This window comes from Branchiostoma lanceolatum, chromosome 8 (genome assembly GCF_035083965.1).
Source record: "Branchiostoma lanceolatum isolate klBraLanc5 chromosome 8, klBraLanc5.hap2, whole genome shotgun sequence".
Classification (NCBI taxonomy): Eukaryota; Metazoa; Chordata; class Leptocardii; order Amphioxiformes; family Branchiostomatidae; genus Branchiostoma; species Branchiostoma lanceolatum.
In genome coordinates, this window is record NC_089729.1 from 7,983,940 (window position 1) to 8,001,103 (window position 17,164).

Below are 17,164 nucleotides of genomic sequence, written 5' to 3' on the forward strand. Positions count from 1 at the left end.
TTGTGTCCCCCTACGGCTTTGTTCCCTGTCAACGATGGCACCAAACAAGCCCTCCCCAATACCGGCGGGGTCAGAGGTGAGTACGGGGGGACAGCTTACCACAAAGCCCCGCTTCTCCGGGCGATTAAATAGCCTGCTTTGACTGCTCTGAGCAGAAAATTAACCCAGAAAGTGCCTCTATCTACTTGTATGGATCTCTAACAATGCATGGCTTTAACTCATTCCGTCTGGAGACTGAGTTATGAGGCTAACACGTCGACGCAAATGATAATCGAATCCGACAACAAACTTTTAAAACACTACTACAGATACGGTACTCTTCAAGCAGAGGTTCGGCTCTGGCTGCTTTTTGACATGTCAGAACTTGACGACATAAAGAAAATGGGACTGAATAGAAAGCCTGACAAAAACGCCTAAAAACACGTCAAAAACAGTCAGAGCCGCACCTCTGCTTGGAGAGTAGAGCAATTATAGGACAATTAGACTTACTTTTCCAGGCAGGAGAATTTTAACTTAACAGTTCACGTTCGAGAAGATTCGCATGCTGTTTTTTTCTAATTCTTTTTAGGATTTGATGTCTCAATATATTCTCTGTCTTACCAAAGATCGCACTTGGGAGTGGCTCGTGTTTTTTGTGTCATCTGCTTGAACAACTCGCGTTATGAGGCGCTGATGCTAGAAATCATGAAGAAGATTATCTTCGTGAGTTGAGCCTTGTGGGTACGGTTCCACTCTACGATAGTTCTAGGGAAAAGCGAGTTTTTGAACGCTTCAATCCTGGGTTGATAATTCTGGTACTTGAAGGCATGGCTAATTCTTGTTCTTTGAATGTTGATAACAGAAAGTTAATGATGTACAATGAAGTTAAAAACGTACGTATTGTGATACTGATGCTACTTTAAAATTTGGCATTGAACGACTTAAAAATCATGTACTTTAGACCTGTCAGAATATTGATATAGCGGAGAACTGGTCATATGAAGCTGACGAAACGTTTTCCAAATCATTCTATGGTCTCGTCCTCTCCGGTTATTCCAAGGACATTCTATTGGTTATTCCAGCCTACCGCAGGACAACAACATCCTCTCTCCTCCGCACCAAGCCTCTACCAAGCTCCACAGGTCGCTGGAAAAATCGCAGAAATTGGCCAAATAGACGGATAACATGCCAGAGAAGTTAGTCCGCTATCATATACATGAGAAGTTACAGTTTGCGACCTCTAGATGGATGGGAATCATGGGATATTGGACCCTCTACCCGTAGCCGACTCCCTTAGCATTCTATTCACCAATTTCTACTATTTCCCCAGCCATCCGCGGGGCCTGGTAGAGGCTAGTCAGCGCTTCCCGGCGTCCTTATGTGCACTGTTGTGACGCCACCCTTTTTAATGCAATACCGTTTAGCGTTCGTGAGGTATCGATGATAACTAACTTCACACCACGTCGGGTCGACTGGACCTGCAAGCCGGAAGTCCTCTGTACCATTTATTTTGGGTCATTTCTGAGCTTTGTTTAGGATGCTGTTCCAGCAACAGGATAAAAACATGTTCTATATACAGATTGCAGCGAGACTTGGATGGAGTAAACAATGATCTGAGTCTCAACACAGAAAGCACCCCACGACCTCGCAGGATAATGTTTGAATAAAATTAGGGCGATTGCAGGCTTTGACCAGCTCATGAGGCCATTCCGACGGCATACGTCGTCGAAAATCGTTATTCGTGCAACGTTGACTTCTACACAGAGGCAGCATTCTTGTCGTCTGTATAGTGTTCGTCGTTTTGCTAATTAGTGTCTAGGTTTTGTACAAGGCTTAGCTGAATATCTGACTGTTCAGAACTCGGTGGAGGGCCCAGCCAAACGGTGAGGTGCTGCTGCACGCGCGGCCGGGAGGCGCGGAAAGGGGTTTCACTTTCCACACATCAGGGTACAGAAGGTGCACCGTGGCTGACCAATCAGTGAAGAGAAAGTCATCACCAACCGGTGAGGCAATACAGCAATGTAGGATGCCCACCGTAGTGTTGTCTTGTGTCATAACATCAATCTAAAGGTTTTAAGTTTTAGGATAACATTGTCTAAAACTGTATATCTAAAACAAGCAGGCTTTTAGACAGAGAGAACGCCTTTGGTTTGGTTTTACAATTTTTTTAATGCAAAGATATTAGACAAATACTTTCATACACTCATTCATTGAATTTTATCTTCATTGATGAAGGGTGTTCACAGAATGTTTCCAGAATTGAATTAACATGCAGGTTGCCAATGCTGTGTTGCTACATACTAGTCAACAGCAAGTAAATTTCATGGATGGCATCCTCTGTCAGACTCCTCGAATAACTAGTACGAGCGAACACTTGAAAAAAAAGATGGGTGAAGCAATTGAGAAAAATGTAATAAAAACAGATAAGCTAAAGCCGCAAGTCTTAAATTAGAAGTCGTATGGAAGAAAACCTAGCATAGAAACACCCCTGTCAAAAAAGTCATAGGGAGCACACCCTAGCCAAAAAAAAGCCAGTGGGTATGGCCCCTGTAACAATATGTAACTGTGTATATTTGTGAAATTGTAAAGGTGTTGTTGTGTATTAATGTATTTCTGAATAAAGATGTATGAAAAAAATCCCACATTTTCAGAAGAGAGACATGAAGCGGCAAAATACAGTGTCACAGTCAACAAGACTTTTCTTGTATTCAAGACGTGCACAAACATGACAAAGCGACACTAGCGTGGTAGCCTATCATCGGTTACCAAGTTGGCAACTACATGTCAAGGCTAGCTACGTCACTAGTGTCGTCTATTCTCTTGTCGTGTTGAACATCCTCAGCAAAAGGAATAAAGTTTGTTTGTTTTTCAAATAAGAAAAATCAATGCGCGCGCTCATGTCATCCAAAAAAATGTTACTTGCTGTTGCCTCAACATTTCATTGCTCAATACACACTAAGATTTTCAGCATAGCCTTGTGACTTTTTAGCGTTCTTGTTTAATTTGGCCGACTGCGGGATCAATTATGCAACTGATTGATCGATCATGTCCGGTCGTGGCAACATTTCAGAGTACGAGCCCCAAGCTCCATGTAACTATTCACCAAATCAAATCAATTTACCCTCGTGATCGATTAAAACTTGATCGAACACTGAATGGAAGAAGAAGAATTAACAGGTTTGACCGGATGAAGCATGTACGTTTCTTTTCCATTGTCAGTTGGACACTTCAGGATTTCGGTTCCTAAGGAAGAAGTCTTCATTTACCTCAAAACTGCATTTATTTCACACAACAAACCAAGTCAAATCCCATTGGAAAAGTAATAAAAAAGATTGGAGCAAACCTAGCCCTATAGTGATAAACTCAACAGGTTCAAATTTCCCGTTTCACACCTGTGTTTCTCAGTACATGGAAGTTTTCAGAACAGAAAGTTTCATTTTCAGACAACGCCAGCTCACTCAGAGCTAGCCTCTACCAGGCTTCGCGGGATGGCTGGAAAAATAGTAGAAATTGGCCGTAATAGAGTGAATAGTGTGCTAAGGGTCCAATATGCCATCCACGGCAGACTGTCCTCTCTCCGTAGCGAACTCCCTTGGCACACTATTCACTCTATTACGGCCAATTTCTACTATTTTTCCAGCCATCCCGCGGAGCCTGGTAGAGGCTACTCAGAGCTAGCAATCCTGAGTACTCAACGCGCGGTGTATTCCTGTTATTTTTTCTTGGCTCTTGTGTTTTCAAGATGGCAATTTATCACAGAACATTTAGCTACGATGGGGCATTTATTTGTTTAGGTTGATAATACTGTTGTTGCAAGAGTTCCTTGACGAAAGATCTAGAGTCTGACTTATTTCATAGATAGGCACAGTCACAATGGAAACGGGTAATACATGTACGAGCGTATATGCTTACACAGAGGAAGGAGTTGGGTATAAAGGTGGAGAAAGAATAATGTCACGTTTTTAGGTGACATTACTGTCTGTGCGCAACAATTCTCGTATCTCAGCGACGTTTTGAACGACATACATGTACTAGTAACCAAAATCGTTCGAAACGCATCGGCTGTGCCTGAACAATTATTTCTCATAAGCTGGAAAGCGATTAACGCAACATTTCCGTCTCTTGAGGGGTAAATCGCTCAGAGGACGCCCTGGGGCACACTTGTCACTGTGGACATGTCTAACAGAAGTGTTTGCGCGGGTGGAATATTTATATCGGATAAGCACTGGAGTAAGTGATCGAGGTTTCCAAGAAATACGGGTCGCGAGACCACCCCCCATTGGACTCTTCTTTGAACCAAGTCGAAAAACTAGAATAATTCTTCTCAGTCAAACCAAACCAAACGTGAGAAATGAAGTCACGTTACAAATGACACATACGTGACAACAGCGGAAGCAAAACTGGCATAGGAATTGAGTTGATTCCAAAACAAAAGGAATGAAATATTGTCTTTTGCCCGCCATATCAAAATACTTAACTTCTGCGTCTTAGTTGATAAGCTTTGTAGCGATCTTGTGCTTTTTTTTATTCTCGCAAGTGACTACTACATGTAGTACTACTGCAGATTTTTCATCTGAAGGAATCACTTCAATGGGATGTGTAAAGTTCTGAAGTTAAAAACAACCGGGGGCGTGTTTTTGCTGACTGTTTGTCTTGGTTGTTTACCTTGTCGCCGCCAGGTTATTGACACAAGTTCTTGTTTTCAGTGGCGGGGACGGATGTCGTGTGTTGAAGGTCGTTTATTCCGAACGCCGAGAAAAACAAGCGACGGATGTTAGGGGTGAATCGGTGATGCAGATGATAGGGATCCACGGGACAGTTAACAAATCAGCTGTTTTTGAATTATTCATATTGTGAAAGCAACCTTAACAGGTTATATATCATAGTTACAGTTGAAGTTCGAGAATGGAAATCTCAAAATTTCAGTTCCTTTTTTGGAGAAATTTCATCCTAAAAGCAGTCCAAACCTGGTCAGTATTTTAGAATGCGTTAGCCGTCCTCACCATACAAGAACAACGATAAAGCGAATGTATAATATTTTGCGCCCTCGTAAAAATTCCCGTAATCCTTTTCAAAGGACGGGCCGCTTTGAATTGAAAAGTACATTTTTCTCGCTCCAAATGCAGAATATGTGGCTTCGGTTTGCCATGTCATCAAGTCATTTCCATATCACGTACGGCTTGTCAATCCTAATGAGTCTACTCATCCATTCACTGAGCATTCACTGAGCATTCCGTGACCATGACCCCATAGGTCCACATGGTAACATTGTCGTTTAGAACTGCAGTAAGTGTCCACGCCGCTCAGAGCGCTTCCTTCCTTATGCTGGTGATCCGACGTACGCGTCTTACACAAATGTATTCCTCAAATCCAACGCACCGTGCAGCGTAGCACCTTTATCTAAGTACGAGATCTTACCACTACAAAAGTGTCCACATACAAGTTCGATTCAAAACATAAACCACAGACCATGTGTACGTCCAAGTCTTGATTTGATGGCATATGGCAGTGAAATTTCTAACCGTCGGAAAACAATCTCCGTGCTGTTTTCTTGCGTAGCGTGGGTGGCACAACAACACGAGATTGCTATACCTATATCCTCCTATAATCCTTACTAAGAGAAGAAAGAAAAAGGGGTCATGGACAAGCCATGAAAAGAAACGCTAAACGAAAGATATACTAGTAATTGAAATTCAAAATTGTCAACCCATGGGCATTCAATGGCAATCAATCAATCAACTACAATTTTGGCAGTGTACCATTTCTTTGATGACATTTGATAACAAGCCACAAAAGACTCAAAAGCAAATCCGGTCTGGCAAGGGGGGTTAAAATCAAAGCTAGGCAGTTGGCCCGGATTTTCAATATCGAGTCGCAAGGAATGACTCACAGCTTTTCGTGAAGTCTACAGGATGGCTTTTTATCTCACAGATGGCAAGAAAAGAAATAACTGGTGGGCTAGAAACCCCCGTTGCGCATGCGCCGTTTGGGGGCTTGGTTTCCCAGAAATACACAAGTTGTTTTTGCGGCGGAGCTGATTTGATTAAAATGCTATCACCTTCCATAACAGCAACACGTGGATCTAAAATGGGTTTTCCGTGAAGATAAGGAGAGTAAGGGGGCGTGCATGCGTGCGTATTCCTTGATGATGTTGATAACTACGTTGTCACGAATGTGAGAAACCGCGAAGGAGTGCGCTCAGGTCTATAAAAGAAGTTTCAATTCAATTTCATACACCCATCCACCGACCAGAACGCATTTATGAATATATCTCTATTTAGTCATATTACTAATGGGCATGGGTCCAAAGAAAATTGAAAAGCTGGAAAAGACGAACAGATATTGCGTATTATGTACATACATTGCTCACAGTCTGTTGTTCATGGGAAGTACCGCCAGTCTGTCAACCCAAGGACATTATATAGGATAATGTCCTTGGTCAACCATTGGTAACGTCTCCTCTATGACTAGCACGAGGGGAAATATTTTAAAAATTAAAAATAAAAATAATATATGGGACAAACCGCAAGCTTTCTGTTCATATTTGACGAAGTGGGCAAAGTCGAACCTCGAAGAACGTTGACGTTACAGTTCCCTTTTGTCTTTTCACGGTCTGATATTCCTGTCCCGTATAGATGTTTGGTCGTTTCTTTAGAATATATGTCCCTGAAACTCAATTGGTATCAATTGATAACCCAATAAGTTGATAACTGTAGCCTGGGTGCCATCCTATTTCTACTGGGGCTCCTACACTCGCTACCCTAATAACTAGGAGACCCCGGTTCGAATCCGTTTGGGGGTATCCTGGTTGGAGCTGCCTTCGTCTTTCGGAGGGGACGTAGAATGGGGGGTCCCTTAATCGAGGAGGCACTACAAGTACAACAGTCTCATTTCTCAGATGGGTACCTACTGGCCACGGTGTACTGGCTGTATTTCAGAGAAATGTACGAGATACGTCCTGTTCACGTGTGTTGGGGGGGGGGGGGGGGGGGGTACTGAGAAAGCATAGCCTCTGGGTCACTACAGGTCATCCCGCCCGTCTCCAAGCACATAATTGTTTGTTGGGAGGGGAGATTATTACCCTTTCAGGACAAGCAAAGTCGGAAAAACGTTACCACCAGGCTTAGCTCCCGGTAGCCTGAATTCAATCAAGCCTCCTGTGACCGCTCGCCGCCCTGTAACCGCCTCACAACCTCCGCGGGGAGGGGAGAGAAACCCCCGGACAGAGCTCCCGGTGGCCTAAAAAATACAAGAAATTGGCAAAAAAGCTAGAACATTTCATTATAGGTCAGACCTTCGGCGGACAAATTGGGTACTCTTGTGACTGGCCAGGTTCTTAGATGAAATATTCTACCTATTTTGGACTAGATATAACTTATATATCATTTCTTTAGTCCGCAAAAAGGGTTGTTCAAGACTACTGATATAAAAAAAAACCGTTATGTGACCTTCCAAGACCTACGCGGCTTCCTTGTTTTTGAGAAGTCTTTGCATTTAGCGGAAGTCGTGACAGATCGGTTGAACCACATCCCGCATATTACAAATGAAATATTGCCCAATTCGGGGAAAGAAATATCTGTTAGAATTTTTCATTGACATTTTTCTGACATGTCTAATATATAAAGACATCGGTATTGTAAACCTTTAGCAGGCATGTTGCTAGGCTACTAGCCAGCGGACTTAAAGAAAACGGGATGAAATAGCCCCCCCCCCCAAAAAAAATGGCTAAAAACACGACAAAAACAGCCGGAGCCCCTCCTCTGCTTGGAGAGAACTGTTTCTCCGAAGGCTTGAGGCGACGGCCACACTGTGGATGTAAAAAGGACAACAAAGGGATCTGTGCTCGCCCCAGTGTGTCAGCGGAGCCGCGCACACGGGGGGCCCGCAGGGATGGCCGTGCCGGGCAGTCACGCTCGTACCCAGCGCCGTGAAGAAGCCATAGGTTTAAATCGTGGGCTTAGAATTATGTCACATTCTTGCCGATCAAGCTCAACAAAATAAACTTCTGGAATTCACAGCTGTCGTTTTTTTTTTTTTTTTCTGCTTTTCTTGTTCCCCCGCGCGTAGTTGTGTACACAAGTACGTAACGGGCGACCTTCTACACTGGTAGTCGTTAATTCTTCTAACTAAACACGTCGAAAACAAGACGCAAGTTCGCTATCTTGTGGGGGTAAAATGTTGCTCAAGTGTGTTATGTTGCAAGAAACGGAGATTTACAAAATACCTTATCGTTGGCGCTGTTAGGGTGTTAAGATTACCTCTCTACATTGCGCTCGGAGGGGAGTTATGTCACGGACCCTACTTTGCCACGGGAGGGAGTTGGGCATTCTCCACGACGCTGGTATATTTCCATAAACAGCTACCATCTCGTATCCAGGTTACTTTGCGCAAGCAGTTCCCTGATTGGCGCGCGGTTAGTCCCCCCTCTTCTCGGTCCCAGGATGCGCAGTTTAACCAAATAGCGCCACCATGCGACCAGTTTATGTATTGCAGGTGTTACACAAAGGCTTCCACCGATATTTGGGTGGGTAAGCTGACGATCTTTTTTTTTATTTTCGACGCTGCGGAGGAGCGTGCCGGGCAGTAACGTGATAATTTGTTTTTCCGCTGTCGCTTCGGGTCTTCACGCTTGACGTGACACTGCCAATGACGCTATGGTCACAGTAGCCTCTACCAGGCTCCGCAAGTCGCTGGAAAAGTCGTAGAAATTTGCCAAATAGAGGGATAACATAACAGAGAAGTTGGTCCGCTATGGAAGTTACAGAAAGTTGCGCCCTCTAGATGCGAACCGTGGATGGTATATTGGGTGATATTGGACCCTCTAACCGTAGCCGACTCCCTTTATAATAGCATACTATCCACTCTATTTGGCCAATTTCTACGACTTTTCCAGCCATCCACGGGGCCTGGTCACAGCTCCAAGCAGAGGTTCCCATCGGGGTCTAGTAGTGGCCGCAATTTGTAACGCTGCCCTTCCGTTAAAAATTGCGGTCTCTTCCAGACTAACTACGTCAGCTATAGGGATAATATTTGCCAGGGAAGTTTGGCCACCAGAGGGTTTCATTTGCAAGCGCTGTTACTCCGCGGGCAAATTATTGACCTTTACCGTGGACTGAATCCACTGGCCAATTAGTCATTTTTTGGCCGGATTCTACAATCCGCACGCCCGTAGGTAGGCCTGGAGGAGGCTAACTAGCCCCCCGATCGAAACCTCTGCTTGGAGAATACACAGCAGTCTCTACCGGACTCCTTGGGTTATCGGGAAAATAGTAATTTTAATAAGATACCATCAGGATTGATACAATCAGACAGCAGCACATACTACGTACTATAAAGCTAATAAAGGAGCCAATAAAAGCTGAGTCATGTAGCCTGTTATGGACCTTTGTTGTGGGTCAGTAGTATTCCTATAGCCTGGGTGCCATCCTAGTACTTTCCCCACTAGAGGCTGCGACCGCGCTGCGACCGCTGAGCGACGAAGGACTTGATAGGTTGTTCAACGCCTTTTCGAATTCATCAATAAAGAACCGTCTATTTTACGTTTTGTGTATTCTGTTGTCTTTTATCCAATCGTACTTTTAGATCTTGCACCATAATCCACTTATGAAATCAAGGGTTGCACAAATCCAATTTTGGTCGCTCAGCAATCGCCGTCTAGTGGAAAGAATAAACGGGAGCAGAGGTGCGGACAGCTAGCCTTTATTTTTTGGGAGCGCTGGTTTGCGATTTTCAACATGGGCCATGTTTTCTTATGCCGCGGGAGATCTTTTCTGTGTAGCCTGGATGCCAGACCCCCAATCTCTAATCCATACGATAGATAAAACTCAGTGTAAATATTGCTGAATTTTGCCATTTCATGGTCTCCCACGATTTTTCTTACGTTAAGTTGACCCGAGATTAGTCTAACAACGTTTCACGGAACCAGAAAGAAGCATTGCCGACCCCTCCAGGAGTGATGTGGGAAACCCCGGGAAGAAAGGCTTGACAGGAATGCGGCCGAAAATATTTACTGCGGAATTCACGCTTTTCCTGTTTTCCGAGTTCCTTGTTTTCTGAACCGGAATAGTCACGACAGAATGGAACTATTTGCAACAGTTGTTTGAGTCGCGTTGTTGTGCAACTACTGATCCAAGTCTCCTTTCAAGGCAAACGATGTACTCTCCAAGCAGAATGGGTCCGGCTGCTTTTTGACGTGTTTTAGGCGTTTTTGTCGGGTTTTCTACTTTGTGTTTTTTTTTTCTTCATATCACCAACCCTCTGGAAAGTAAAAGCGTTCCAAGTTTCTGATGTTTCACTGCTCTTTGGTGCCACAGTTAGCATCCACCGGGCCTAGTACGGGGGTCAGGAATCGTAAAATTTGGCAAAAAAATTGAATAATTGGCAAGGAGAGTCAGCCCACGGGAAGGTTAACACCTGCAAATTTTCCCCTCTGGTGGCCAAACTTCCCAGGAAAATATCCTCCCTATAGGAGGTATAAACCTTGATTAGACCTCCTTGCTATACTACAGCCGGCGTAGTCAGTCGGGTAGGGACTACGACAGTGTCATGCCATTACCGGAAACGTATAGTAGGTGTCTCCTTCAACATGCAGTTTTATTGAAAGATAACGTGTATGTTTATAGTGATACAACAAGTTATCGATGCAATTTAAAACAAAGACCCCCACCCCCGCCGCCCACATACAAGTACACTCAAACCACAAGGAGGCTCTTGGGGTGAGCTAGACACTCCACTATACCGGTCTCTGTTATTGGGGTACACTGATTAGTCTGTTGATTGCAAACTGCACTCTATGACTGACCCTCCAAGCAGAGGTTCGGCTTCGGCTGTTTTCAGGCGTTTTTGTCGTGCTTTCTATTTTGTCCCGTTTTCTATATGTCCCTAAGTTTGGCTTGTCGACATAAAGAAAACGGGACAAAATAGAGAGCCCGACAAAAACGCCTGAAAAGCAGCCTGCTTGGAGAGTATCTACGACTATGGCCGGCTAACTCCTCTTGAAAATTATTCCACCCTATTTGGCTAATTTCTACTTTTTTCCAAGAAACCAACGGAGTCTGGTAGAGAGACCTCTTGTTCTTGTAGAGGTCTTGCAAGGTTAATGAGCAAGAACCAAGACCCAGTTTCAGGGATCACTTCACTGGGACGTTTCAAGACAGATACATACAAAGCTCCATGCTGAGACGAAGTGATAGAAGACAGTGATCTTCCATCCTCATTTCAATTCAAGTTGAACAGAAATTGCCAGCTATCTCTATTCAACATAATAATTGATAGATTTTCCCTGGACCGCTGTCCGCTTAGGGTGTAACGTGATACGTAGTCACTTCCTTGCAACAGGTTCCGTCGTCAAAGGTGCCGAGTCTGTTTCGCTTTGGCTACGAAAGCGATCGAGGGATAATCTCCAAGTCCAAGCAGATCTATCGGTGACAAGGCAGTATCAATAGGGCCAACCAATACCAAAAGCCGCCGGTGGCGGTACTGGTTGGCCCCTTTGATACTGCCTTGTCACCGATAGATCTGCTTGGAGATAAACAGACAATGACAGAGAGAGGCTGACACCCAGGCTAGTTTTAACGATACATCGTTAGGAATACGAAGCAAAGCTCATTTCTACCTGTCGAGTTTACTTTTTAGGACAAATGATGTCGTAGTAATAGCACGCATATCGATATAGTTAATGGAACAACAAACACGCCTCTAGCATAATGTATAGATTACTAGTCTACTTATTAGTTTGACCAAAATAGAACTGATGTGTATACTCCAAACGACGGGAGTCTAATTTACCCTCACCATAAACTGGTCAATATGAAATACATCTGATGTTTGTTTGACATCAGCTTATGTAAGAGATATAGCTACTATAGTTACGGCCTATTAATAAGATAGATCATGAGGAGATCGAACTGTTGTTTTGCGGACAGATCGATAAGTTGAGATGATGTCTCTCATTTTTCTGCTGAAGAAAGGGAATGTGTGTCCAAATAATACTCGCCTTTGTTGGGGGAGAAAATATACGCAACTTAATTCCTATAAGCATTCATGACACAAAATTGGTCTGGAGAAAATATGTTTATTGAAAGAAACCCCGCGTCCTTACATAAAGGCGTCTTCTCTATCGCTACTTCTGTTCCCTTTGTATCTTTTTTTCTTGATTCATGAGCTAAGGCTTGAATCTTTAACACCACAAACAACTATGCTACTACATTATTGCTAAACAATCACTAATTCAAAACAACGTTTCCTGGTTAAAATATATTCTCCGGCCGCCCAATACATCCGGGTACGGCTCAATACTATTTACATATCTGTATATGCATAGCAGATTTTTAAGTAGGGCTTGTAATAAAAGATCCCTGGAAACGATCATCTAAAATATAAGGTCATTCCTCTCACATAACAGTTTTCTGTCGAGCCAGTAAGGTTATACATGCGCGAATCGGTTCACCATCATCAAACACATCTTTCTGAAAATAGTCTTCAAAATACATCTCCGTTTTTCAAAAAGTATACACTAAATTGTGCATATTTCTAATGTATGTATAAAGTACTTGATTGTTGGACAACTCATACATTTTTTTCTAAAAATGAACCTTTAGTCAAAGGAAGGATACAGGAGGTAGTATCTGTTGCTAGGACAACATGAACCATGTTGGACAGGCTGGACTGTTAAGCCCCTGTCACACTGTCACTTGTGCGTATATACAAGTCTGCATGAGTTGCGTATTAACATGTTTTTGGTTTAGGTTAAGTTTGTAGCCGAAGAAGTCATTTCTTTGGTTTGATAACCAGACTGCACGACGATCGGTCAAAGTAGAAAACAGCTTCCTCCCCGCAAAATTTACTTGAACAAAATAAATGTTACTGTGGAACTCATGCGCACTTGAATATACGCACAAGTGTGACAGGGCCCTAACAGCACATGCCTTGCAACCGAAAATAATTACGTTGGTACAAGTGATTGACAAATGCATTCCGTATATGTTTGTTAACAATTGTTCGTATGTTATTGTCTAGCTTCTTTTTCACATGTATTAGCATGGCACAGGACTTATATCTGGAGACATATCATGACGATATCATTTCTTATCATTCTCTTTCATAGAGACAAATGAGAGAGTTTATAACTTGACCAGTACGTGCACACTGCCCCATAATAAACTTTTCAGACACCGTAGTGGCAATATTCCATTCCGTAATTATCTACATACATGTATGCCATACGCGCACATGTACCAAAGTCAACTTATCCCGGCGGGGGTTTGAACATACCGGAGTTTGATAATGTCCGACAAAATCCAGCGTCGCTTAATTTTTTCGCCTATCACAATGAAAGAGTCATGAAAAGCAACAGGCTCACGGTTCTGTCCAATGACATGTCAATGAGTTAAATCTTCGACTCCTTACATCGGTTGATGCCAACACCATCCCATCTATAGACCTGTGATTTCATCAATAATTGTCCAAAGTCCTCACGTCACTAATAATGCTTACGGTTCGACAACATGTTTGTACACGCCCTCTGTTTCCAATGACTGAACAATACTTGCTAACGCCCAGATACATGTATACAGCAAATATAGCTTCAGGGTTTATAATGTTCCTACATGAAAGAAGATAAATCGATAGTTTCACACATTGTTGTTGTCAGTTTCTTGACGGAAAGATGAGATTGGAGGTAGCCCGTGCCAAACACCACTACTAGTCATACGCCAGTTTTAGTAGTATTTCTGGCATCCCGCCAACTCGCGGGGTTGGCTGGGGTCACCTCACAGGGCGTCTTAGTCAAAAGAAACCTTGAGAAGGCGTGTGTCCTGTGATATTGTGAGTCATTCCCGGTCACTACGCACGCCTTGAGGTCTGTGTGCTATAGACAAGAAGAAACAAGACTGCCCAGTTTGGCTAAACCTTGAAATATGTCACAATCAAGTGAACCAACAGTGAACTTAAGTACCTTTGGGCTGCAAATAAACCCCAAAGGGGCCCACCAAATAACATGACAAGCCACACGAAAATTGAGTGCGTGACACCAACTCTTGCTTTCCGTCTGTTTAAAAAAACTTCTCTTTTTTTCTTTGTCTAATTTCGCAGAGCCATGGGATTAGCTTACTCCACTAATGTATACTAGTACTGTTTTATATCTAATAGAATATCTAAGTGAAACGGGCTCCCTCGGGAATGTACCTTACTGTCCTTAAGGTGCGTAAACATCACCTACATGTATAGAGGGCAGGTATGACTCAGATTGGCCATTGTTCTATGCCCACAGACCGCAGACCTGTCTTCGTGACCAGCCCATGGTCTTTTAGTCACCACAAACGCAAACACTTTCGCGGCTTAAGTTTGCAATCAGGTGACTAAAAATATCTCAGGTGAATCACTTTGAAGTGTTTGGTCTATTAGTCGAGTCTTGTGGTCGTGACAAATTATTTTTAGACTTGAATCTAGAGATTCCTTTTGTGAGTTGTAAGATAATCCTGTAAGCTTGGAAGCCTGTAGGGAGATAAAATTCTGAACATTTCCGAGAGATAAGACTTAAAATGTGGTAGCTTTGTGGCTTCTATCACCGTGCTCCTACCACAGCCATCCAAACTACTACTAGTACTAGTATAAACAGTCAACTACCAAAGTTCCATGTTGTGTGTAAGTCTTAAATGGTAAGATGACTTTCAAGTTCAGTCCGTTCTGGGCTTGAAGAACCCTTGAGGTGTGCTGCACTCTCGCACGGTGACGGTCAGGAAGTTGGCTGTAACATCGGTAATGAAAACCTGTCCTCCGATCACGGTGGGCCGCCAGCGCTTTTTGGGCGGCCAGGCGAGTGTCTGTGGGCGGGCTGCCAACGTCCCGGGACCGGGCGGTGGTGTTGTCGCCACGGAGTTCGCGGTGGCAGATTCGTTTTCCTGGTCAGAGGAAGCCGATTCCTTGCGGCCAAACGGCGGGGATTGACCAGCTTTGTTCTGGGAAACCACAGAGCTACTTACAGGCTTTTGTTGGTTGGCGATGTTTTTCAGCATGGTGGTCTGGTTATGAGGGGGCGGAGTCGTGGGTGACGCGACTGCTTTTCCCCTTTCCCCGGCCATCTGTTCTCCTGGCAAGCACGAGGTGTTCCCGCGGACAAAACCCCAAGCCTCACTCCGCTTCGCCGAACCACTGCCTACACCTGAAGGTGAAATAGTCTGGTTGGCGTGGCCCACACCGCGACCCCACATCCTGTGAGAGGGGCCCGCACCGCCAAGGGTTGCGCCGTTGGCTTCCCCGGGCCCCCTGCCCGCTACAAGGCCGGAGCCTTCCCCAGATATACCTGCACCACCCGCTTGGCCGGGCAGCTTTCTCTTCAGCACTTCTCCACTGCCCTCTGTGGACCCCTCTCCGCTCTCTGGGGAGAGGCACGGCACGTAGTCGTCGTCGTCTTCAGAAAATGACACGTTTGTCGTGTGCGAGGTCGAGTCGGATCCAACATGGCTGCTCCCCGGGTCCGAGACGGGAGACCCGGTCGTCTCCAGCTCGGCATTCCCTTCTCCAGCCGCTCTAAGGGGTTCCTGCGGATGCAAAACAAAGATAAATCTCTACCCTACGTGGACATATAACCTTCTACACAAGACACGCAAAATCTGTCGAGAAAATGGGAATAATGTAGCGAAGGCGGGTGTGCTCTAGAGCCCGACTGAAAAGTTTACACAACTGAAGAAGTTTCCGGAATATTCTATACCTCAATTCGCAAGCGTTTCGGCTTGGGTCCGCGTTTGAGACCTCCCCCATCCTTCTGTCTGCGCCTGTAAAGTGCAAAACAGCGAGTGTAAACAACAGGAAGCATAATCTGAAGGAAACACGGAACTAAGTTGTGAACCGAGCGAAAGCGTGCGCCATATTGTTTCAGACGTGACAGAATCGCCACACTTACCTATTCTCGAACGCCAGCAGTAGTCGTGGGTCAAGGATATTGTCCACCGGTTCCCACGTATTATATCTGTAAAAAAAGGGGGGGCAATCATTACACAATCAACTAACCTTCTAAATCCCATACACAGATCGCCGAGGAAATTTGCGATGTCGTGAGAAAATGCGGAAGAAGTTACTCACTTTTGCGACCATCCCTTCCATTTGACGAGGTACTCCGCCTTGCCCTGTGGGAATAGAGTAAACAGTGCTTGTACGGCAGCCGTTGCATAACGTACTGAAATTCACACCAACCGAAATTTCAATGGAAACTTTCGTCGCGACCTAAGTTGTAACATACATGACACCATGTCGACTTTTCAGGGAACATATTTGCAAGACAGTCGAGAGTAATTGAAATGGTGGCACGAGCATGGGGCCTTATACCGCACCAGGCGTGTATCGCGATATGCAACAATATGCACACGTAATCTTCACATGCTATTACACATTGCACGATACGAGCAAGTTCATACTGCAAGCTGTTGCGTCAACTTTCCGACGTGACATGCCCCATTTCAGTACTCACCCTTCGCCAGCGCTTCTTCTGCAAGCACTCCGCGGCGAAAACCCGCTCGCCGAACGCGGAGAGTTCCATCATCTTGTCAGCCAGCGTTGTGTACAGTCAAACGACTCTTGTTTCCAACGGCCAAAACAACACTGCGTCTGCCTGCCAGGGACTCCCGTCGCCAAATGGGCCAACGGCAGCCCATAATAGTCAGCCGACGTCACACGACCTGATTAGCATGCGTAGTTGCCATGGGGAGGTCGGTGGGTCACTTGGGGACAAGCCGTTAACTTTCCGTGAGGAGGCTGCGATTATGTGCGGGGGTGGTTGCGTGGGGGTGAAACTTTAAGCTAGTGACGGAATATAGGTTTAATATGATATTTCTTACGTCAAAAAATACTGACATACGTTTGAAATAGACAATCAGTCTCCTTTTCCACCCCTGTGCGTTGTGACTCCGGATCGTCCCCTCTTAAGTTAAAACGTTTCACGGCTCATAAATTATTTGCAGCTCTTCGCTTGGGTCCCAAATTTGCGCAACCCCGAGAGACGGTTGTAAACAGCGCTACCTAGTGATCTTATTTGTTACACGTTGGCCACGCGACGCATTACGTGCCGAATCATGGTTACGTTTCCCACAGAATCGTACTCAAAAGTAGTAATAAACGCCGAGCAAAAGCCGTGTTTACGTGATGTTTACCGGGTGCTCCCAGGTAAAAGATGCGTGCGGCAGTTGAACAC

The 17,164-nt window shown here is 44.6% G+C and overlaps 1 protein-coding gene across 1 annotated transcript; it reads right to left on the reverse strand.

Moving 5' to 3' along the window:
• Positions 1–14,486: 14,486 nt before the first annotated feature.
• On the reverse strand, positions 14,487–16,628 carry LOC136440977 (chromobox protein homolog 8-like). The gene is made up of 5 exons (XM_066437185.1): positions 16,445–16,628; positions 16,060–16,103; positions 15,881–15,946; positions 15,689–15,752; positions 14,487–15,518 (listed from the first exon to the last, which is right to left on the reverse strand). The coding sequence occupies exons 1-5, from the start codon at positions 16,514–16,516 to the stop codon at positions 14,655–14,657; spliced, it is 1,110 nt and encodes a 369-aa protein (XP_066293282.1). The 5' UTR covers positions 16,517–16,628; the 3' UTR covers positions 14,487–14,654.
• Positions 16,629–17,164: the final 536 nt, after the last annotated feature.

Excerpts from the sequence above, each read along its gene's own strand:
- LOC136440977 (XM_066437185.1), bottom strand. The coding sequence starts at position 16,516 with ATGATGGAACTCTCCGCGTTCGGCGAGCGGGTTTTCGCCGCGGAGTGC. Across the intron at positions 15,947-16,059 it reads TGGAAGGGATGGTCGCAAAA|ATATAATACGTGGGAACCGG; the intron begins GTGAGTAACTTC and ends CTTTTTTTACAG. Across the intron at positions 15,519-15,688 it reads CGAAACGCTTGCGAATTGAG|GAACCCCTTAGAGCGGCTGG; the intron begins GTATAGAATATT and ends TTGCATCCGCAG.